The sequence below is a fragment of the Barbus barbus genome (genome assembly GCF_936440315.1).
Source record: "Barbus barbus genome assembly, chromosome: 6".
Taxonomy (NCBI): Eukaryota; Metazoa; Chordata; class Actinopteri; order Cypriniformes; family Cyprinidae; genus Barbus; species Barbus barbus.
Window position 1 is genome coordinate 12,945,631 of NC_136734.1, and position 26,145 is coordinate 12,971,775.

The 26,145-nt window shown below is 35.9% G+C and overlaps 1 protein-coding gene and 1 long non-coding RNA gene across 3 annotated transcripts in view; one reads left to right on the forward strand and one right to left on the reverse strand.

Annotated features, from left to right (window-relative positions):
• LOC306871955 (microtubule-associated serine/threonine-protein kinase 4-like) overlaps nucleotides 1–24,289 on the reverse strand; it is a 34,223-nt gene extending 9,934 nt beyond the window's left edge. Inside the window, exon 1 of the mRNA XM_079420240.1 lies at nucleotides 23,833–24,289. Coding sequence (XP_079276366.1) covers nucleotides 23,833–24,093 — 261 coding nt within the window. The 5' untranslated portion in view covers nucleotides 24,094–24,289. The remainder of the gene's footprint in view (nucleotides 1–23,832) is intronic.
• The window catches only part of LOC306870868, a 1,223,475-nt gene that overhangs the window by 610,893 nt on the left and 586,437 nt on the right, over nucleotides 1–26,145 (forward strand). The window lies entirely within an intron of this gene.

A 26,145-nucleotide genomic window follows, 5' to 3' on the forward strand; every position in this document is an offset into this window, starting at 1 on the left:
ATCTGGTTCAGTGCACCGTAAATGCTGCTCAACACAAATTCATCTCTGCATCTGCTCTGGGCTTCAGTTGCTTGTAATGTGCATTTGGCAATTTGCACAACAGTCTTCCCAAAGTCATGTTGATATACACATCACAAAATTGACCAAATTGTGCAGTTCTAAGAAGCAAAACAAAACTGGAGCTTCAAAATAAAAAAATAACAAATGAAACCCGAACTAAATGTGACTGAAATATCATTATAAACATAAACATGAATGGCTGCATGTGCTGCACGTACCATGACCAATCACATATAATTCTTGCTTTTGAATTTATTCTAATTTGTTTTATGGGGGGGGAGGGTGTGGGCTGTGTCAACACATAAAAATGTGTGCATGAAGACAAAACTAGATTGCTTTCATAATAATCAACAGAGTGATCCGCACCGCTTGCAGTGCTCATTCATTTACCAGATAGACTGCAGATTAATTCAAGTAATTTTACTCTTCCTTGTCCTTCTGAAATATACATTTTTATTGTGTGTATGATTTTAAAGGTTATTATGTCTAAAGATACACTTACACTGAAAGTGAAACTCAGAATTTGAATACAGTACACATTTGGCCTTGAAGAAAAATATTTTTTTTTTTGCTATTGTTGCCATCACAAACACTACACCACACCGTATGACATAAGCGTCCTTTCTTTCTATTGTCAAAAAGAGTTGAAAGGCTGGCGAAGCAGAGTAGCACCTCGTTGTACAACAATGGAAGGGTAGAGGTAGAGGTTCCCCTCCCCACGAATGTACACAAATTGAGGCCCAGTGTGTTCTCTAACTGGAAGGGAACTCCCTCTGTTTTAAAGAAAGTGATTCATGATACTACACACTTTCCTGTGGAGTAGAATAAAAGAGCTGCAATGATCCACAAATGAAAACCAAACCCATGTGAGAAGACCCAGATCTTAAGGAAAACATTGCCATAAGACCTTATGGAAAAGGCATGAGGTCAACTCCACCTGGGACCAGGGAAATGCATGTGGCATATCACATAGTACCGGTAATAAATATGTAACGAAATTTAAAATAAATAAATAAATAAATAAATATTACTTGACAACTCTGAGACTATACCCCTACACAGTTGAGTTTTAAAGTGTGTTTGCAGTAGTGATTTAAAACCTATGAGAGGAAGTGGAAGTCTAGTGGTACAGATTGGTTACATCGTGTGTTTGATCTCGGACAGGAAGACTGGACCAAGTCTAGCTTCATGAGACTATGCCAGCCAAAAATTGTTAGTTTGGACCTGATGACATCATCTGACTGGAGCAGGTATAAATGATCTGGGGGAAAGAAAATGTTAGCTAAGAAAATGGTTTGCAATAAATTGGCAGCTCATTTAAATACTGGAATAACAATCTCTCTGAAATGTTGTACACTACCAAAAAAGTTGTGTAGACTATGTATTTTGTTTGATAAAAACTTAAAACATTGAAGAAATATATTTCCAACAATTATGCTTCTTATTTCAAATGAATGTATCCAAAATGACTTATAAACTGCATGACCTTGGTGTTGCTAGCACCATACTCCAGAGTTTGAACAACAGGATCAGATATTTAATTAAACATAAATAAATAAGTGAATATTTTCAAGAAGGAAGAGGCATCAAACAACGTATTTACCACGTAGGAACCTGCTTAAAACTTGAGCCAAGCATATTTCAGGGAGTTTTGCACGCGGTAAGATAATGTCATAATTTCCAGGCATCCCAACCCTCACAACGCAGCATTCTGACCCAAATACATTTGCCAAAGTGCTCAGGAAGACAAGTCAAGGTGAGCTGGAACAGGAGGAAATGTGTTTTACAGCCAAGTTTACACACAAAAAAGTAAGGCTTGCAACTAATATTTTTTATCATAACCTGACTTAACTTTGTCTCTTGTTTATGAAAAGCTAAACTACTCTAAATTCTGATGAAGAGCTCTGAGGCATTCTCATCAAAAGGCAAAAGCTATTTTTTTTATGATTCATTAAATCAAGCACCTGGAGCAATCTGGCTTTATGCCCAATGCTGACAGCAAAGCTCAGCATCTCTCCAGTTCATGGATCACCCTTCCAAAATATATAAACCTCCAAAATGTCTGTACATATTAGGATGGGTTTCAGACATTAGGACAGGTTTTGTAAAAACAGCATTATTTCTGGAAAACGCTGTCACTATTAAATAAAATATGAAATAAATGCACTTTTTAAAATCACACTAGTGTGCTTTAATGTTTAACCAAGAAGTTTGTCACAGTTGTGGTGTTCCGTACACAATTTTAAACCTTTAGAAATCATTAAACCTTTAGAAATTATTTGCAGAATATGCCCATAAGGTTATCTTGTAGTTTGGAAAATCAAAATGATTGGTATGTTAAAAAAAAAAAAAAAAAAATCAGTTCGCAGAAACAAATTGCATGGAGAGGGTTTAAGCATAATACCCCTGTACAGTACTTCCACCAGCCCTTTTACATACTAGACCACAAAATTGTGTGCTCCTCAGCCAAAATGGGAGAAAATGCGATGTAATCATGCATAAAAAGCAAAAGGTTTGTGTTCAAAACAATACAATGTTTTCTCAACGGCAAAAAAGTTTTACTGTTTTAATACTAACTACAAAAGGATAGAATATCATAATTATTAGACTATTTACTGTACATTTCTGTGAAATATGAAATAAAAAAATTGGTTAAATTAAATATTCAATTCGATTCAATTAAGGGCCATAAGGTCAAAAATGTCAGGGTGAAACAACAGTTCCGGTATTACAAAACAGAAAATAGCCTCATTAAAAGTAAGAACTCTTGACTTGGTTACATCACATACCATTTTTAGAGTTAGAGATTTAAACTCTTATAGAAAATTGCATAATTCTTTTTCAAGACCAAATAAAACCAATAAAAACTAAGTGCATGTACGTACATGATTAAAAATCACAGAATTGCTGAGAACAGAATTCTGACTGATTGATATAAACTCAGTCTATACAAATTTAAAAGTACATAATGGATCTACTGTCTCACTGAATTATGACTCATATTTTGTTCCCATTATTTCAATGTCTTTGAGATGAGCTAAATCCAAATTTGCTGACTATGAAACAGACAAATGTCTATTTTGCACATAGAGAGGAACACTAACGTTTTATGAACATAATGTTTGACTCAACCACAAAATATCTATAAAAATCAACAAGAAATAATTAATTGTGTAATATAAACAAAGGTTAGCCTACTGCATGACTTCATAACTTAAAGCAACCAACAACAAACAAAAACTGTGCCTGCAGAGTGTTTTCATGAGGTGGTAATTTTTTAATCTCGTGGCAATTTGTACATATTTCACAAGCATGCTATTTCATAGGAATTTGTACAAAGGACCACCCCTAACCCCTCTCCTAAACCTACCCCTCACTGGGGTCTAGACAAATCATACGAGTGAGGTCGTACGATTTAGCCACCTCATAAAATACGTACGAATTGGTCGAGAGATAACGTTGATAAACATAACATCATAAATGGTCACACGCCAAAGTTTCTTTACATATCTCAACAGTCCATCTATAATAAAAACAAAGTTGTAAAATAATAACCACCATGCATTTTGGCCAGGTAGACGGTTAAACTATGACTCATAGTTACACTATCATAAATTTCTGTAGGACAGCGGTGATGCGTGAGGTACAGTTTTATTGTACATTTTATTATGCTTCTTATCCCTGATTGTAGATCAGATCACAGCCAATACAAAGTTCATTTTGGGACTTTGTGAAGTCTAAAGCTTTAAAACATCTCTCTCTGACCCCTCCTTTTTCATAAACTTTAGAACAAGATTACCTGGGATTTACACCTTTCATCAGGATTTCATACAAACAGATATGAAAGTTATATAATTACAGCACAACTCAAGCAGATTAATCAGTCCTGAACTTTCTAAGAGGATTAAAGGTGTGCATCAGTAAAACATCCACATGAACCATCTTTCCTTGCAGTCTGGCTGACTATGAAGGACAGATATGTGGAGTCCAGTTCTTTGTATAGGGGAACAGCTGTGTGATTTCGGTGTCCCACAAAGTGCCTTGAGTTGCAGGCGAAACACATCTACAGTGTCTCACAAAATCTACTGCAGTCCAAAACAGAAGCTTTTACTATGGGCTGGGTTCCCGATAACGCCGTCTCTTAGTACTCTATGAAGACTCTAAAGGTATGCCTTAACTAAAGGTGTACCTGTTCTAGACGTGTTCCCCGAACAGTGTTGGGAGTAACGCGTTACAAAAGTAATGTATTACAGTTACAAATTACTTTTTGATGTAACGCAGTAGTGTAAGGCATTACTACTCTATTTTAAGTAATATTTTACTCTGTACATGTTCAGTAACGCTTGCGTTACAACACACTTTTAGCCCAAAATCTATTTATTTTTCAAATTTAATTTAAAAGTCGGATCCGACTTTTTTACGTCCCTAGGGCCGGGTTTCGGGCCAATATTCACGTCATAGTTCAGATGCGGGGCGGGCCTCAGGCCTGTTTTAGGCTTCTCCTTAACTTTATATTTTAGACATCCGTCAATTATTGATGAAAAAATTACTGCGCTGGCGGAAACAACACGAGACCGTGACTGTCAAGAGCGGCTGGACTGTGTTTAGTGTCCCGCAGCAGCAGCGAGCCGTCAGCACAGCTGAAGATTTCTGCCTTCAAATACACGCAATAAAGAAAAAGCCCCAGCAAAAGTAATTACCATGAATGTGTCCGGGGGGGGAAATAGTAAAGATTCGCCATCTCCTCGTTAGACGTGCCTTTAGAGAGAAGTGCATCTTCACGGATAACGATGATATTAAATAGTTTTTGTTTTTATTTATTTCGTTATTTTAGTAATTTAACACTTTCTATAGATATATTGATCATGTCGGTGAGGCATGTATTTGCTGACTTTCGGTTCATTTTTGCGAAGCGCTCCTGTTCAAGATAAAAGCACGACGTTTTGTTGATATTGTGAGTGCACACAAATAAAAGTACACCCTTTGCAGTTACAAATGATGTATTACTCTTACCTTTATGAGCAAAAAGTACAGCGCAAGTTGTTTCCATTGAAAAAAAATTGCAAGTGATTGCGCTGGTGCCTCCATGTCCTGCGCTTTAGCTTCCACTCTGCGCACAAACTACTGGATGCAGCGCACATTTATCTAGGTTTAACGTTTAAACATTGTTATATGCTTGAACTGTTTTAATATATCTATAGATTTTATTTTAGGCAAGTCATGATGATTTGAAAAGGTTAAATTGATCAAACATGCCTGCCGGTCTGCCGCTGGCCGCTTGGTCGTTACTTTAAGATAAAAAAAAAACATTTAAAGAACAAAAAATGCTCCAAACGTTTTTCTAAATGAGCTTAATAAAAAAACGAAACGAAATATAAACACTTTGCCTTTACATACAAAACTGAACTATTTTAATAGCTGAAACATGAGCCGTTTTGGGATAAGGGGAAAAAAAAAAGACTGGCTCGGGTCGGTAATTCTGATTAGCTGTCGGACACGGGCCGGGCTATGGCCTAAAATTGAGGCCCGTGCAGGGCTCTAGTGCATTTTGTCATTTTAGAATGTTAAGTTCTACTTCTGTAGTTATTTTGGTGAAAGTAACTCAAAAGTAATACAGTTATGTAACGCATTACAATTCTGAGACAGTAATATTGTAAGGTAAGGAATTACTTTTAAATAACAGTAACAATTAATCTGTAATGTATTACAGTTTGGAAGTAACTTGCACAACACTGTCCCCGAACTATACCTTAGGAGGCTGTTTAAGGTACCTTCTTACGTGCGACGTTACCAGGTGCTGTCCATGGCGGTGGTGCTGAATTGGTTGATATTGATGACTCGAGAATTGATTATTCACTCTATGCAAGGGCTGTTTCACTGCGTTATGTGCCTTGTGCACCCTTATGGACATTTTTGTCCATTTTAGTTTTGGTTTGTTTTTTTTGATAAGTTTGCCTGTGTTAATTCTAACTGCATAAGTTTTGTCTCAAGTGTGCATTTTTATTGGAATTTTAATATTCCACTCTCATTTCCTTTAATGAATCGATTTTACACTAGGTATAAAAAGTGAAACAATCAGCACAGTTTGGACAAAAACGTCCCCACTGAAACCCATTAAAACTGCTATTTTTAACCGCAGTGCCGTTTAACTGTAAAATTATGTGATTTTTGTTAATAGGCTTTCATTCTGTTGGCAAGGCTTCAAATTATAATTTTTTAGCGGATGGTGCCATTTTTTCAGGTTTGGTCTATAAAGAGTCTATAAAGCAAATACTTGCTTTATTCCCGTTTTCTGCTTCTGCATATTATAGAGCCAATTGGATAAATAATGCAGCTATAATTGTGTGGGTGTGTTGGTATAGATGTCAGAGTGTGGTTTGTATGAGTGTCATAAAAAAAAATTGTGCGTGTGTTCTTGTAAAAATTGAGAGAGAGAAACTCTACTGCAAATCACAAATCCAACCACTGTGTGTACCAGCGGAGTTTTGCTGGCATCTAATGGGGGAAATTTGGTACTGCGCCCAAACAAAATTTTACTGAAAGATAATTTGAGATATCAACCTCAAATTTGGAACACAACTTGTTTAGATTTATGGCTTTGATTTTCTAGCAGGTTTAGAGTTCAACATGTTTGATATATAAAATATTCATAATATAAAATATTGTTCATAAATCGTTTTCATAAACTTCTGCCATTTTTTTTATTGATTCACAAGGGTTAAATAAAGACATGGAACTCTTTGCAAACTTGTTTAAATTTGCAACATATCGCGTCAGGGAAGAAAACCAAGAAAGAAAAGTATATTCCCAGAGCACCTCCAAGTGGTCACCACATAAAATACAAGCAGGAGAAACCTACATGGGACACTGCTGAATAATTTGAAAGCTTTTAACAAAAGAAAAAAAAAAACAGCCCAATAGAAAAAAAATTATTGTAGAGTGCTTTCCAACAAGAAGCACTTCAGATATAGTTTAAATTGCATTTATCAGGACTCATGGGATCTTATAAAAAAAATAAAAAAAATCCCAATTGCAAACTAAATCAAACCCTGGATATTTTATATAAGTTCGAAATGAGTGCGAGAACCGGCAACCTCACGCTCAAACGTATCATGCATGTGACTAACTGGCTATGTCTTGACTGGCCTTTTTAAGGGTCAATTATATTATAAAAAATATATTTTCCACAGTGTCTTAATTTACTCTACAACCAGGGTTGATTGCCCAGCAGCCGCAAAACTTCATTGATATAAACCACTCATTTCTGTTATTGGATGACCTACTCAATAAAAGCGCAACAAAGAAAGAAAGAAAGAAAGAAAGAAAGAAAGAAAGAAAGAAAGAAAGAAAGAAAGAAAGAAAGAAAGAAAGAAAGAAAGAAAGAAAGAAAGAAAGAAAGAAAGAAAGAAAGAAAGAAAGAAAGAAAGGAAAAGAAAGAAAGGAAAAGAAAGAAAGGAAAAGAAAGGAAAAGAAAGAGGAGAGCTGCCAGCAGCTAAATTTGAGTTTGTCTTGACAAAAATCGGACCAACAAGATCTAGAAGCTGCTAATTTTGCTGCCATGGCCAAGAGTATAATTATCATTATTTTATTTTTTTCAGATAAGTTGTGAGTGACACTTGAAGAACCAGAATCACAGTTAATTTTGAATCTGAATCTGGCAGTTAATTTTGGGAGCTCATTTTCTCCTATCCTGAAAAGTTTGTCTTGCAGGATTGATTAAAAATGAGCTCCTAAAACTTACTAAATTCTAAATTCTTCAAACAGTGGTACAAGAGGATGTGATGCTGGAGCTTCAAGAGTCACTCTCAACTTATCGGTCCATAAAGCCCATAAAAAATAAATAAATAAATAAATAAATAAACAGTCTTCATGTATTTCACAACACTTCAGCATGTTTTTCTTATTAAGTGAGGGCCATTTTAGAGAATTTTTTACCCAAGCAAAGTCTCTGAGAGCCTGACACATTCCACTTCTGGAAACTCCAGGAATGTTGCAGTTCTGGAAAATGATGGTGCTGGAGACTAAATGGTTCCTGGTGGTTTCTCACCTAATTCTTCAAATTAATTCTTATTTCTGTTGCTGTTAACGTGTCTTTTCTTCTCCACCTATTTTTTCTGACCGTGCTGACCCAATGAGCATTTTGCTGCCCAATGGTCATGCCTTAACTTTGCTAATTCTGTTATTGTATTAGTATTGCATCCTTCTCATGGGCATTTAATATATATTTTTTTCTTTTATTCTTGAGTTCAATCTCTTTTTTGGATCGTTTTATCTGTAAAAGAAAACCTGCCTAATAATTCTGCACACCTGAAATAAGGAGTTTTTGACTTTCAGCCTTCCTGGACAATTATATATCACTTATAAATGATTAAATACAAAATCAATAGTAGTTATTAAGATTGAGGTGGTTTGGAATTGGTAAAATGCTCTTGGGAAAAAAAAGTGACCAGAATATCAACTGGACCCCTGAAAGCACTGAAATATATTTATTCCCTTTACGGTTGCCGTAGTACACATCATTACCTTTCTGAATACCGGATTTGGATTTGGGCACATCCCTATAAGTCAGTGGTTCTCAAACTTTTTTGGTCATTCCCCACTTTAGACAAGGGGGAATTTTAAAGCCCCACCTGCCCCCATCGCCCCAACACAATGCTAATGAAATGCGCAACAAGCTTAACATGTTCCAATTTATTGAACTAACAAGTAGTATCAGAGTAACAAGTTGTATCTAAAATACAAACTATATACATAAAATAACAGAAAGTTCAAAAGTAAAGAAAATAAAAGTGCAGCTGTGTCATCATAACTTGCATGAAATTAAAAAAATAGAGAAAATAAAAGTGCAGCTGTCAAAATTTTTACTAATTTCAAAAATAGAAAAGATATAAAAGTGCCACTTTGCAATCTGTAAAAAGAAAAGAAGAGAAATCCATTCGGCAGGTTATCCCTGCATTAGTGGCTGCAATTGTTTTTTTCAAGGTGACTGTTATTTTATAACATTCCCGCTTAATGTTTCCATGGCGATGCGTCATATTTGTCACGTGACACACCGCAGCCACAATAACACTGTATGATCAGATCGCCTTAATTTCCTTTTTCCTTTTTTATTTCAAAATATTCACAAAGTTGCTTACCATGTCATCAACTATCTTATATTCCAATTCTCAAAAATGTGTAAGTTAGTGTGTTTGGTCGTTTAAAAACCTTTATAAATAATCTTGATCGTGACGTGAGATGGGCGCCACCATGTTTCTTTGCGACTCAGTTCAGAGAGTCCTGTCTGTCATCAGTTTCTCCCGAAGTACATGCAAGAAAGTGTCCGGTGAACTCCGAGAAGAATAGAGTAAACTTTATAGTTACTTCCACTATGTTTGCCTGATGTGAATAACACACGTCGTCAAATTATATTTGAATAGATTGTTATTGCTGCTTCCACAGACATCAGTGCGTATTTTACAAACTCCAAATGTATTGTTTTACTAGTGCTTATGTGTATTTAAATATCTGAAACCTAAAATAAACATTATTAGGTTGAAAACAATGCATAGTTGTGATATATGACAGCGCCGAGCGCGTCCCTCTCTGGTTCAGCACCAACCAACGCGCGAAAGCACAATTTGAATCTGGCAGTTATGTCACGTCACTGAACATTCTAAATTCCATATCTGGGACCGTACTCTCAGGAGCACATAAATAAAAATCCCATATATGGGACCAAACCGGATACCGCTCAAAAGGTTAAACATTTCATTTGTAACTATGAATACAAAAATGAAACTGAAATGACGTGTTGACACCGCGCAGTCACTCTCTAGTCTAGTGCGTGGTCTTGCTCCAGATTCCGGAAGATTTGATCTCACGTTACCATATAAGGCATAAAAAGGAAAATTTCCTCCCGTTTGGCGCGCCCCACCTGTCACATCTCTATTCCCCACCAGTGGGGCGCGCCCCACAGTTTGAGAAACGCTGCTATAAGTTAACCTAACATTTTACAAATGTAATTTTATTTAACGTAATAAAATTGAGTGCAAATGCCAACAGACTAAAAAACTAAAAGATGTGTTGGTTTAGCTTATTTTAGTAAACTGAGGACTTTTTTTTTTTTTTTTTTTTTTGCGATAGCTCCATCAAGTCCTATTAACATCGATTAAATAGGAGTGTCTTTCATAAAACTGCATTTGCAGCAGTTTCTTTCATTTGGGTTAAGAACAAAATGCATGGCTGCATGGCCTGTGCTGTGAGAATAGTTGAAATGAATTCTTGAATTAGACAACTCCTAGCACACAGGGAAAATAATGATATAACAGAAGCTAAGTTGTTTTATTGCAAGTGTTTCTCATTTCGAAGCAGTTGAGCATAGTATCAGGAAAGCATATACAGGAGAACCAGACAGTGGAAGCAGTCACTTCTCTGTTGGAGTCCATCAGTGTGGAAAATAACTGCACCGCAATTGATAAAGAAACAAAAACGGCAGAATTAACTTAGAATTGTGCTGAGAAAAACACAAGTGCCTATAGTTGATAAAAGAATACTTGTATCCTGAATACATGATACAGTGATGTATCTGATGGTAATACCATCAGTACTAATTAGCATATTTACACGTTTGGCGTCAGTAAGTGCTTATTCAAAAAGAAATGAATGCCTTTTTTTTCAGAAATGATAAATTATTGATCAAATTTGATCAGAAGTGATAGTAAAGACATGAGTAACTTAAGACATCTTTGTCTTTTAGACATGTACCATGGTAAAATTAAATCTTATCTTAGGATATCTTGGGTATATGGGCATACCATATATAAATATCATGGTATATACTGAAATAACATAGTACCATTACAATGTGATGTCATCGGTGAATCATGGCAGTACCACATTACCGTTTTGTTAGTGCATCACTTCATGATTTTATCACATAAAAAAAATTATAAGAACAAACAGGGAAAAGACTGAGAAAGTGAGAGAATGACAGCATGCTGTGAAAAAAAACAGCTTCTAAAATGCTCCTGGAAAGACAGTTTACAATCACTGCTGTTTCTGAACCCAGAAAAGAGGTGGTAGTTGTCATGTGAAGAGTTCTAGAAAATGACGGCCATTTCTCTGTTATCAGAAGGGCTTGTTGTCCCATGCATAACTGCAATCGGTTTTCAGATTGAAATGTATTCCTAACTGAAGGACCTGCGCATACGCCACACTGTGTGAGCAGATTAGTAACGATATGACACATCTCCAAGTGCCCGTCATTAAGTCAATCAGTAATGCTGGACAGGGATGTTGCCTGGAAACTAATGAGTATCATATTAGAGGAGATACTTGATCAAACAGATTTATCTGAAGAATTTGGTTCTTAGACACGGTTCTCTGATAGCCAAAAACAAAGCACTCATGTTTAAAAATAAAACTAATAAATAAATAAAATCACTTCCCTGATCGACAATTTGTTTTTTCTCATTCAGTTTCTCTCCCTCAGGCAGGGTCAAAGTGAAACTGCACTCCGTTATATAATCATATAAGAGCACTTTTTATATCAGAGGTACATTTCACAAGCCATTTAAAAACACTCAGCAACAGTAGGAATAATTAATGTCAATTTCACCACTAATAGAAATCATCAATGCCTGCAGCCTGGAAAACCATCAGTTCTCTTTAGAATATACAGTATTTTCAGTTATGTACAACTCATCATTATGAATCAAAAAACACCATTACCGATAACAGCTGGAAAGATGCATGCTTTGTTGAACTGAAAAGGCTCAGTCCACAACAATGTAAACACATCGTTCGACTGCATCTCAATTTGTGCATTTTATACTTTGCACTTTGCTGGCATTATTCTGAGTAAGTGACTAAACAGTGCACTATTATTAGCACATAGTACCACATCATAAGATGTCTGATAGCACAGATTGTTGTAAATGTAAAATAGGTACAAACAAACAAATACATTTGAAAAAAAAATTATATATTTTTTTATATATAAAATCTCTTCAAATATATCTTCAAGACACATTTCAGCCCAATATTTTCAATGCAGATGCACCAATCTAGTCTTGCATACTACATAACTGATACTCAGTGCTGTGCCAACAAACATAATTGGATGGAGGAGGTGAACCTTTCCCGAATACAAGAATTTAGGGGAGAGTTACTTCCTTAAGTGTGCTTGAAACAGAGCAGACGCTCATTGGAAGCTTAACCCCTGCTCATAATTTTAACAATTACACAGAGAATTTGACAACAGGAAGGGGGGGTTGGAGTCAAGAGTAAAAGACTTACTCCAGAGAATGGGTGCAAAGTTAAAACATTTGGATAGTCCCTTATGTTTCTCTCTTTTTTTTATTAGTGGCTTATCTCTACATTTGCCACTGACAGTCTCTTGGTCTCTCATGGTCAGTCAGCAAATAAATTCAGTCCTTGAAAACAAAATATGACTTGTTGGGTCAAGGTTTTAAGCCACCCTGGTGTTACCTTTTTATTTTGTACATCTGTGGGCATTTTATTTTTTCATTACTACTCACATTATAACACACATGGGCAAAATTAAAACCACAGGAGATGTAATGAGAGTAATTTTATATATAGTGATGGCATATGGAGGCAAATATATGGGCTTCAGTTGCTCTGTTGTTGAGCTATCAGAGACAACGGCCTCTGCCTAAATACACACAACAGATCTAGGTCATTTACCCTTCTTACCAACTTACAAAGAGCAGTGTTTGTTTACATGTTGATGTCATAGGACCTTCTGGTCATCTTTGTGTATCAGATTACTTCCCTTTTGCATTACGGCCATGAAAACAGATCTTGAACTCCAATCTCTCCCAACCGGTGCTGCTAATGTCATTAGAAACACGGTTTCCATTACTACAAGTTGTCTGAGCATCTGATCAGTGGTGTCTCATATGTCACTGTCAGAAATGAATCAACACGAAGACCTATATCATATGCAAAAGGTCAACCTCACACGATAGGAGAAGCTGCGCTGTGGCCCATGTGTCCAAAATAGCCAAGGCTAATATTTTAAACACTAGACAAGCAAGCCATGTAGTCACCAGCCACAACGGCACTGAAACATGAAACATGGGGAACTGGCAAAGTCTTATTTGGTTATGCTTTACTCAAAAGGTGTACCACACAATGGTCTTTTTTATCATTAATGCGGTCATGAAATAAAGAATCAAACTGTTCTTGATATTTACACATGTAAGTGTTGATCTGCAATTAGGCATGTAATGGTGCACCCCGAGCTGATTGAAAAATTGATAAAAACAAGTCAAGTTGGTTCAGGTGTTAAACCAACTGCAACACAATTGGTGGTGGGGGTTCATATGAATGTACCTCTGAAGGGAACGGATTGTCTTCATAACTATTCAGATGGTATTTCCTTTTCATCTTGCCTCTGTATAATGCACATTAAAGTATTGTTTATTAGTGCAGTGCTGCTTTGTTTACAGTAGTAACCAACTAAATGTCATATTGCACTCACTCATACATTTTTGTACGATTTAAACATTTTGTACGAGTGGTAGGTTTAGGGGCAGGGTTAGGTGTGGTCTTTCGTACTAATGTTTTGTACAATTTCCACCTCAAAATACATACAATTTTTCACAAATTGGACAAATTTGCACGAATTAGCCACCTGGTAAAATATGTATGAATTGACGAGAGATCATATTTGATAATCAATGACTCTGTTCACACTGCTCAACGAGTCTCTAATTCACATTGTGCTTTCATTGTGATAACTTTGAAAGTAAAAGTATTTGTGTTAGTGCAGAAATGGTGCTGCAATAAGATCCCTGGATTGTGTCTTCAGTAGACATGACGGTGTTCGACTAGAGTGCAGTGCTGCAACCTTTAATGCAATCGGAGTTGTTCTAAATATAATGCTATAACACTTTTCATGATCAGTTAGTCTTGGCAGCTGTTGTAGTAAAAATGCAAATAGTAAAAGTTTGAGAGAGTTCACATGTACTGCTCATTACATGTACATAGATGTTTTGCAGTGGGTGTGGACCCCTTTAAAGAATAAAAAAAATGATATTTGACATACGTATTGTATGTCAGCTACAGCCATTTTCCGCTTGGGCGAGCACTTCGCGGACAGCTTACCTCGCGCATGAAATCAGCCGCATGCCAGCAAACCAATGAGAACGCGCTACAGTCCTGACGAGTCCTAGCAATAGAGTGGAGGTGAGAAAGCTGCTAATAATTATGTTTATATTAATTATCCCGTGAACTTATTCTCTCAAATGGTCTGGGTATGTGGAGCATTCGTAGCTTATATGGACGGGACGCCACTGCTGAATACAGAATACAGATTTATCACCACATGAATACACTACTTTATTAAGAGAGAATACATTTAAATTGTGTTCATGTTTTACTGTATTTTCCATCAAATAAATGAAGCCTTGGTGAGCATAAGAGACTTCAAAAACAATAAATAAATAAATTCATGACCCCAAACTTGTGAATAGTAGTGTATATTATGCAGGAGACTGGTGAAATTTGCTAGCAAAAATAATTCCTTCAGAATATATGGACACTAATGAAGGACCTTCAATTTAGAAAGATGCTTTTAAGAATCCAGATGGTGTAAAGCATCCACCAACAAAGCGTAATGAGGCCACGCTAACCAGTGAAACCTTGACCCCTTGATTTGCACTGCAGCCATGAACTTGCCCTACCTGGACCAAATCTCATTTGCAGTCTATATGTAAACAAGCATGCATGGAAATACAAGTCAATAACAGCAGGAAGAAACCTTTCTAACATTTTAGCCTTGAAACCTTGGAGACCTTTGGCACAAAGCAAAAGCTACAGCTCTCACTGGTCCATAGCCTTTCAGTCTGGCAGAGTTATGTCTGAAACAACAGCCTCATATCCTGAGAATCAGCAGAGGAATTGAGGAGGCTGCTCATACTGCGTCAAGCTAATAATACACTGTGGGCTCAAACAATCCTTCAAAATGCCACACAGAAACAATTATGTGAATAGTTCTTTTTTATTTCACAATAAGATTTAATTGCATTACCTTTTATAAGTTTATAAATGTAAACCCATGCGGTTCATAGAGGCGACGGGAGTTCTCGCATCACTTGCTGATCGCTCCACTTTCTAATGTAATTTCCTGTCCTACATGTTCATTATTAAAGGAGGAGTTCATCAAAAAAATTAAGATTCTGTCCTTTAACTTGCCTTCATCTCATTCTAAAGGAGTATGTTTTTTCCTTTCCCTCTAGAACACAAATGAGAACTGAACAATTTCCATGCAGAGAACTTACAACAGGTCATAGTAACCAGAGGCTCTCAAGGTCCAATGAGGCCAGCATATATAAATAACAGCAAAAGTAGTCCATTTGTGCTCTATTCCAAGTTTCCAAAGTCATAACACGATGTTATGTACTTGGTTTCTCAGAACTCAAATGATAGGCAATGCAATTTTAATGCCGATAAGAATCAGATTTCATCAATCTTTCATCCAGATTTTTTAAGGGGAACATCAAGAAAATTTTATGTTATATCCCTCATGCAACTCTATTAAAAGACATAAAAATATACTTTCTTTTTATTATTATTTGATGGCCATGGCCACTATGGTAAAAGGGTGCATGAAAATTCTTCACAAATAAAATAAAAAAAAAATGTTTGAAATAACATGAGGGCAAATTAAATAAATAATTATCATTGTTGGATTATTTAATAGCAAAAAGGGCCATAAGTAAAGTTAAAATGTAATTGAAATTTGAAATATATTCAATAAAAATTGATTCAATAATAGCCGTTTATTGTGCAGAGATAACTACAATTATGACACATTTCCCCCTAAAGAAAAACTTATTTATACTCTCAATGATGAAAAACTCCAGAGCAGCAGCTAACGTCATCTCTGTACATCTGCCTGACCTTAACATTTCCCCTGCTCCTTTTCCAACTAAATCATGTTCCTCTGAAGGTTAAACAGCTCACATTACTGTGCTGTGCTGCTGGGGTCAGCCTCACCAGAACATCCCAGTGTCACAGAAGTTCTCACTGCACTAAAAGAGGCACGTCCCCCCCCTAACACTGCACTGCTCCTTTCCCCTGGAGGTTTACTGGTGTCAACAGCCCTGCAAAATCTCAGTAGCAAAGCCATATTTCCTGTGTTGACAAAACCGCCCTCTGGACATAAACAAATGGGTGGTTTTTAGAAGCATGATCGAGCACACGTGCTTGCACATTTCTTATATGTGGTGGAAAAGGAAATTGCTCTTCATCTTTATTTGGACATGTTCATTCATGAAGGAACTCCCAAAATGCCAGAGAAGTATGCCAGATGACAGTGTGACTGATACAATGTAACTTTAAAAGAACATTCTGGGTTCAGTTCAGTCAAGCTCAATCTACAACATTTGTGGCATAATCATGATTTCTATAACACATCCACTTCTTAAACAAACAAACAAAAAAAAACAATCCATAAATGCTAAAATACTGAACATGAGTCTAACACTAACTTTTCTGTGTAAAGTTAAATTCAAGTTTACAGCTTTGCTGCCATGAAAGCCCAATGGCATAATCTCAAATATTACCAAAAAAAAAAAAAAAAAACACCTTCCAACTCAAATACTATGAAGGATTTAAATTCAATTGCTTTAATAAAATGAAATGCGTTTTTTTATTTTTTATTTTATTCTGCTTTTAAAACCTCAAAATTGGTCCCCATTCACTTCCCCCTGTTTGTTTGTTTACTTCTTTTAAGAAAACAAAGAGCAGGTTTAAATTATTTTGAGGCAATCAACAATAATTCACAAATGCTGTTTTACTGTAGAAACCCAACTTGTGCTGAGCCTAGAATATTCCTTTAAAAAAGGCACAAAAATAAGAAATTGCTTCATTAAAAAGAAAATGCTGTTTGTGAAAACAGAAACCCGTCAAATAAACAGAAAAAGATTGTTTGAAGAGCAGTCATTTCATATAACATTAAGATGGACAGTATGTGAACTGGAACATCGAGTGTATGTAATGTACTCAGAGAAAGCAGACAGCAAGACAAAACTGGATCATTCCGATTCTAAATCAACAACGTCTTCACACAATGTGGTAAAACTAGATCACACTAGCAGTGTAGACAGCTTTGTGGTTATAATGGGGATACATAGGATCAAGTTTTGTCACTATGCTTGTTTGCTCTGTGTGCAGTGTATCTGTCTAAAATCAAGATAAGATTACTGCATCCCAAATCATAGGATCCTCCAAAAATAGTAAGCCATAGACGTCTGGATGACATACGTTTTTACAGGACATCTGAAATATGAATCCTTCCACAAAAAAAAAACACCTTTACATAACTTGCAAAACTGTATAGGACAAGGACTAACACCAAATAAATAAAAAGGGCTGTCGGTTTAATGCGTTAATTCAGTGCGATTAATTTTGGGTGGGGAAAAAATGTGTCAAAATGATTAACGCTTTCAACCTACCTCGCCTCAGCCCTAACCTGTAAGTCATCATAGAGAGCAAATGCGAGAATGATTTTAACGATTTTACACAGCAATTACAAAAACAAGAAGTTGATATTGTTACATTCGCAAAGCCACACCAGAACCAAGCAACGCACAAAGTTTTTTTAATTACGGAATGAGTCCACATTTTCGAACGAATCAAGCGTACCAATGATTTAGTGACCCATTTCAGCCACTTGCTTCTTTTCTGAATGAATCAGCCGTTTTGACATATTGGTTAGAGGAATAACTGAATGACTCACTCTTTAAGACAGTGACTTGCCACCAACTACTGGTGGTTTTAGTTTCATATTTACAATATCAATTCATAAATAATCTAATAAATAATAATAGTAATAATAAATATTGTTATTATTAATTTAATTATTCATTTTTTAAATCATTAATGCCCATTTAAAATCCATGTACTGTATCAGATTGCATTTCTTTTTATTATGCAATTCTAATTTCATTGTAAATGCAATTTACACATTGACTGGTGCTTGTTTTCACCAATTCGGCATTGGTCTGTGTCTGTCGGTGCAGTGTGAATTGACCTTAAATATACATAAATGCCATTCAAGATGCAGCTTTTAAAAACAAATTCATGGGCACACTGTAGCCTTAAATGTTTATGTGGAAAAAATTCCGTAACACTTTATTTTAAGGACCCATTTTCACTATTAACTAGCTACTAGCATACTGGCTATTTGTTAGTACTTATAAAGCACATAATAATGCCTTATTCTGCATGAGCATATTTTAGATCCCTTAATCTCACCCAATACATCTACCTTACTAATTATTAATAAGTAGCAAATTAGGAGTTTATTGAGGGAAAAAACTGAATTAATAGTGAATGTGTTCCCTTTTCGCTAAAGTGTTACCAAAAATTCTATACTGAATCAAAAAATGTCTTTCTAAAGCTACTTTTTGTAATGTACATTCCATGCTTTTCTCATTTAAAACAATAATGACTTTATCTTTTGGGGGTAATTTCTCAGCCTAAATTAACATGTGATTAACTTGCGATGAATTTGATTAATAAATCATCACATTAATTAGATTTTTAAAAATTCAATCGCTTGACAGCAATAAAAAAAAAAAAAAAGGTAAAACAAATGTTTTAAAATACTAAATATAATGAACCGACAACAAATATATTTTAATTAACCCGGCCTCTGTGAATAATGGAGGTTTTTAAAGTTTCTGCTAATTATAAAGTTCCACTGCTCATTTACAGTGTAGATCGTGCTTAAAGAGTGTTAAGCAACCAGTAGACACTTCCCTAAAAAAAACGGATGTATTTGCCAAGCCTTTTCACTGTCCCTAGATCCACAGGCTTAGCGTGTGTCTTTGATAATGGAGTATTGTAAACAGAATCCATCTCAAACAGCCATCAGCTCACAAGATTGAATACAGATACAATTTATGAAGAACAGACACCATAGTTTACATTAGATAAATTACAAATGGTTTGTCGTCATCTCAGCCAAGTTTCCACACAGGCGTTAACAGTAAGCCATGACCTTATAATAGCAACAATCAAACCACACTGTCAGCTATACTGCTATTATATGATCTGCAGCTTCAAATTCAACACCATTTCAGGATTCTAATAATGTTTTGTCCTTATAAGGTTATATTCGACCTATACTACAACAAAAATGTGATGAGTCAATAACAATAATATTAATTCACAATATCAAAAGCTATATAGTTTGAAAACAAAGTTCCTCTATTCTTACCCTCCACCCATCAGAAGATGTCCACACTGGTGCTGTGAAATTCCTTGTCAGTGCCATTAAAAGGTTTTCCCAGAAGCCAATGCTATATCAGTCTCATCAACAGTGGGCCAAGCGAAACCAATAAATCAACAGCAAACAGACAGGCATGTTGGGGATGAGATGACATCACCCACAATGGACACAGGAGAAACCCTAAACAGATTAACAGCAAATCCTCTTAGCAAGCAAGCCATTCATACATCCTCTTTACAGGTCCGAGAAACCCTTTTAAAATAAATGGATGGTTATTGATAACTCCGGAAATGGAGTTTCACTTGTTGAGTCCTGCTGAGAGCTCCACAACAGATAATTCTGATTTGGAATTTTTTTTTTTTTTAAAATAGCACATAACAGTGCTCATCACTTTGAGAACAATGCACCCTCATGAAGTAATGAATGATTCACTGTCAAAAATATGACAAATGATTAAAGGTATGAAACTGAAACTGAGAGATTATGACAATAATCAGGGAAACATTAATATAATTGTAATGTAATATCATCTTGAGGATTAAGTCGTTCCTGTACAAATGCATTACAAAAAGTACAGAACAGCCAGAGTATATATACATTCACTGCCATTCAAAAGTGTGGGATCAGTAAGATTCTTAATGTTTTTAATGTCTCTCATGCTCATCAAGGCTGTATTTATTTGATCAAAAATACAGAAAAAGCAGTAATATTGTGAAATATATATATATATATAATATTGGTTTCCTATTTGAATATACTTTAAAATACAATTTGTTTTTGTGACAGCACACTGAATTTTTATCGGCCAGTACTTCAGTCTTCAGTGCCACATGATCCTTCAGAAATCATTCTATCAGTGTTGAAACAGTTGTGCTGCTTAATATTTTTTGGAACCTATGATACTTTGATTCTTTGATGAATAAAAATTAAAAAGAACAGCATTTATTCAAAATATAAATATTTTCTAACAATATAAGTTTTACTATCACTTTTTAACCATTCAGCACATCCTCTCTGAATAAAAGTATTAATTTCTTTAAAAAAAAAAAACTGACCCCAAACTTTTTAACAGTAGTGTACACTGTAAGAAAATTTCTATTTTGAATAAACGCTGTTATTTTTAACTTTTTATTTATCAAAGAATCCTGAAAAAAGTATCACAGGTCCCAAAAAATATTAAGCAGCACAACACATAAATCAGCATTAGAATGATTTGTGAAGGAGCATATGACACTGAAGACTGGATAATGATGCTGAAAACTCATCTTTGCTTCACAGGAATAAATTATATATTAAAGTATATTAAAATAGAAAACGGTTTAAAATACGAAACGTTAAATTGCAATTATATTTCACAATATTACAGATTTTTTTCTGTATTTTTGATCAAATAGATATAGCCTTGTTGAGCATTTAAAAAAATAAAAACTTAAAAGTCTTACCAATCTCAAACTTTTGAATAGTAACATTTGATTTGATTTTAAATGCAACATATGGATGTTAAAATGTGGTCAGAAGTTACGCTTTGGGCAACCCAAGTTCAAATCCTAGGTCTTTTCCGATCCAGACCACACTTTCCCACTTCACTTTAGGACACTCTATGAGCTAATAAAGACAAAATGCCTGTTTGAACAAAGCCTGGGCGATACAATCTCTCTCAACAACTTGCTGCTCTTTCATCATAAGTTCATTATTTAAAGGTTACTGCACCATTAGCAGCATTGAAGGGAATTGGTTGAGTCAATGTTGCTGTGTCAGGCATGCCCAAACAATTAGAACAGAACCTGCCTCAGTAGAATCAACATACAAAAAAAACTGCACATTAAGACTGGAAAGGAGAAAGTGATAACACTTTATTTTAGGGTCTCTTAACTAGTTGCTTATTAGCAGGCATATTACTAGAATATTAGCCATTTCTTAGTACTAATTAAGCACATATTAATGACTTATTCTACATGACCTTATTCTACATCCCTAATCCTACCCAATACATAAACTTAACAACTACCTTGCTAACTCTTAATAAGAAGCAAATTAGGAATTTATTGAGGGAAAAGTCGTTAATAGTAAATAAGTGTTCCCTATTCTAAAGTGTTACCGAGAAAGTTTTTAGCATTCAAAGCCACCTGGCTAAAACCAAAAACCTAACCGGTATACCACAACCACAGTCCCAGAAAGACGGCCGTCCTTATATAGTCTCTGAAGCAACAACTGTAAGCATCAAAGATACGTTCAGGACAGTGTCGCAGTGTTGCTTTCTTTGCATTGACATCTTTTGCTTTTCTGGGGCAGTATTCATGAGGGAGAGGTGAAAAGAGAAAGAGGCTATTTAAGAGAACTAAAACAGGGTTGATGAGTGAAAGCGGTCAAGTTTGGGATGAAATACTGTAAGTGCACAAGAAATCACTAAGAAGGCAAAAGAAAATTGAGTATCCAAACATGTTGGCCTGTTCTACATAATATCAAATACTCAGATTTTGAACATTAAGAGTGTTTGTGACAGTACCACGGTTTATACACATACTGAACGATTATGATATTAACACATTTAAAATATTATTACGATATTCCGAAGAAGTCCATAATGTCCATGTCATTTTTTTTTTTTAAGTCCTGACTTAGTCTTTCCATTCATCATTGACATTATAACAAAGTACAGTGATGATAATGCCTTAGTGTACATTGATTTTTATTTTTTCCACTAAATATGGTCAATAATCCAGACACTTAAATGCCATAAGTACATGTAGATCTGGCCCTTTGGTTGTTCACATGAAGGGTGTATAAATTTGCAGTAGATGGAATCCCTTCATGTAAACAAACAGCAGCGGGGGAAGGTAAGCTGCACTGTTTCTCAAAAGAGTAGATCTATCTCTATGAGCTTCAGATGACTTGTTTCCACTCGCTTGACCTGAATGTAAGTAAAGAAGTGATGGCATGGCTCCTGAGAGCGACAAGCATCTCGGGTATCTGATTGGTGTGGAGAAGCCATCTAATCCTCGGGCAAACAATTAGACGTCACTCCCAGTGAAAAGGGTCTGACATATTACCTATGCTGGACAAACCAGTCAGGAAGAGTTTGACAATGACTAACCTACTTTTCGAGTTAGACTAAGCAAACAAAGGTCACATAATACCTTCTTAGTTTTAAGAACCTATTGTATGAAACAAGCAAAAGGAGCTTTTGTTTTTAAACCATGTGCAAACTAAGCACAACATGAAACCAGATGAAAATGCATGTGAGAAAGTTCTAAGTACAAATGCACAGTATGTAAACGAACACCTACAAATGACAACTGAATGAATTACAGCTGAATGACAGAAACTCACTGTCTGCAATCACTGAGATACACAGAGTACAACATTGCATATATGCCTCTAGCCAAATAACTTAGTGGAATTTTAAACTTAGGGTGAGACTAACAAGGTGAAAGGTGATTGAAGAACATGAAGAAAATAAATAAATAAAATGATTTGGTGATGTCAAGCAGAAAGGAAGGTCTTTTTAGATGTAGAGCAAGTTATTACATTATGATGAAAGATTATGAAGACACATATGCTGCAGTGAATCATGTATTCATAAAGTAAACTGGGTTGAGTTCATGTTGACTTTAACATAATGCACAATTTAGGAGGGGTTAAAAAATGTTCATCTTTTTGAATCATCTTCACACTGGTTAGGCTCGTTTAAATATTATATTAAGTGTAATTGTGTTAATATAATAAACATGTCTCCCAATTTTATCTAATAAAAGGGCAAATCCATTTCCATAATTTTTGGATAAAACAAGTAAATATTAACATGTAAATAATTTTTTGATAATGAACAATTAAGTCTTTGGATAAAGGGATTTATTAATAAACTCTTAACTGTATATCAAAAAATAATAAAAATTTCATTAAATTTCTGTTTGTATTGAATATTGCAATACAATGTGCAAATGTGTTTATTTATTTATCAGACATGCATGAATAAAGCAATTATATATGTGTTAATAGTTAAACGTGGAAGAAAATAATTAAGTGAAACTTGAAGGAGGAAACATGTAAAAGACGAGACCCATCATAATTCAGTACGCGAATACTACAGCCTTACAATCGCAATTTAGTTTGCATATTATGGCAATATTATAATGAACACGTGACATACGATATCGTCTGAAAAGGATAATTATTCATAAAGATATTTTCCGATTTTGTCATATCATTCATGCATTAATTAATTCATAAATTAACAAACTGCAGTTGTGTAACACTTAGGTTAGAGATTTGAGCCAAATTTAGTTCAATGGTTGCTGCCGAATATCAATATCAATCAGTATAAAGAGGGGAAATATATTCCCCTCCAGTAGCTCCCACACATTCTCCAAAAATAACAACAAGGTAAATCTTTTTTAACCAGTCAACAACAACAACAACAACAACAATAACATGCACACCTGCAGTGGCGCGCTTTCATCATACAAACAGACACAAACTTAATGTCATGAGTGTTTAGTGCTATCATAATTAATGTGCTTTACCATTTCGTCCTCGTCTCCTTCATTTTCTCCCTCTTCTTGGTGATCCCCATTTCTCGCTTTTATCTCGTCGCTGCATTCATCAGAATCACTCCCCTTCACTTTTTCGTCAAGACCTACAAAATCTGAGGAGTAACATTTAAATTCCTCAAACTGTAACTGGGCTTCATACGGTTCGGCTCGCGTCTCGCCCTCTGACAGCGTGTCGGAGCCTGATGAATCTTCTCCGCCGCCTCCAAATGTTCCCGACTGCTCACTCTCCATTGCCCTAAAACATCACGTTAGTTCTCTTAAACTAAAGACATGCTGAAGGACACCTTATCTGAGCTCCTGCTAAGCGCCCGAGAGAACTCCCTTCACTGTCCTGCTGTAATTTTAACTAACATCAATCTTCAAAACATAACAAACATCCACCGAAAGTGAAGTTTGTAGCGCGTTCTGCTGCTTAACGCATTGCTGCAGTGTCTTTAACTAAAGTCTGCGTTCATTGGCCAAACAAACTCCGCCCATCAGCCAATGAGAAAAGAGCGCGCTGGTCAAGATCTTTTAAATCAATGGCGCACTACTGACTGTTTCTTTTTATGAAAACAAGAGACACGAATTGTTTGTATCGTTTTACAGTAGACCAGTGATTTGCCTTTATTGTGTACAATTGTTTTGTTCAGGCTACTTCCGTGTTATGTGCAGATAAGAAGGGGCTGCATGTGCACTGAAGACAGGGATAGTCACAGTGGATTAATAAATTGAATTCCTGCATTATAAAATATCCCCGTGAAAATATTTAAAGACTTTGGACACGGCTTAAAATTCATGAATGACTCAAGTATTTAGTATTTATTATCAAACAAGTATTTATTTTAATTAACGATTTCAAGCGCACTTTTCAAGAAAAACATTTAAATGCAAGACGTTATCTTTCAAATAGTAATCCTCTACAAATACTCTACAGATACTCTGAGAGTTAGTTGACATAGTTGCAAAGCAGTCAACTGAATTTCTAAAGGGTCAAAATAAAATCTCTAAACTGTAAGGGCAATTACAACTGTAAAAGGTTCATATTACATTTAGTTCATACCAGTGGCGATTTCTTTAAGACTGCAAGGGAAGCTCAGCTTCCCCTATAATGTCAAAAAATTAATGGTCAAACATGTACTATTGTGTTAACATTTTATTGATTAAAAATGCGTTAGAACACGTTCATCTCGAAGACGAGTTCGTTCAGAATCAGCTACATATAGCAGCTGACTCGATTTCCTTCTCATATATTCCCGTAGCATCAGTGTATTTGCCTGTTGAAGCCCAGCGTCCATTGACTTCTATGGGGCTGCTTTGAACAGTTTTTTTCAGTGCTTCAAAACTAGACGGTCATTGGATAAATGCTGCGATTATGTCCCGCCCCCGGACGCTCAGCGTCTCTGGGCAAGTATAGGTCTCTGCAGCAAAGTAATGGGAGTTACCAGATCGGGGCGTTTTTAGACCATGTGTCCTGATTGGCTGACGTCATAGTGATGGTAGGTTTAGGGGTGGGGTTAGGTAAGGGGGATCATTTTGTTTGTATGATTGAGAAACTCCCAGCAGTTTGAAAACACCCACAAATTCAGAAACGCCCTCTTTTACTCTGCGGGGGTGAATGGAGGAGTGGGCGGGGCTGGACTCCGGGCTTCTGCGTGATGATTGGAGGGTTTGTCGAAAGACTGCATCTCCTTTTGATTGACAGCGATTGTGTCCTATAAGAAGTCGCTGATGCTGAAGCCATTCGAGCCAGTGTTGCCAATTTAGCGACTTTTCAGACCACCCTAGTGACTTTTCAGACCACCCTAGCGACCTTTTCCCCCAAAAGTGACTAGCGACAAATCTAGCGACTTCTTTGACAAACCTTAGCGAGACTCTGTGATCGCTGGTACTGCCGCAACGGCGCGAGGTGAGCGCGCACGCACCTCTTTCTCTGTTCAGTGAGCAGCTGAGAGGAGCAGCGCGTTCAGTTCAAATAGATATTATGTTGCTTCTCTAATTTTACATGCAAATATAGCCGAAATCACAGCACAGGAATTGTCTTGTCTTATCTTGTATGTATTATTTGATTTAATCAGACGACGGCTCGATTATAAATTAGGATTTTTGTGCAGACTAACTTCTTGGAAGGGAGAGCTGGTTATGTATTCTTAAAGGGCTGCGTTTCAGTCACTATTTCATATTTATCCCGTTGACTGACAACATAAACAGTAAAATATATAAAGGAGAACAGTTTTATTGAGAATTTGGCTGCATTAAAATACAGTATGAGCATAGAGAGACAAACAAATGTAAAAGGCAATA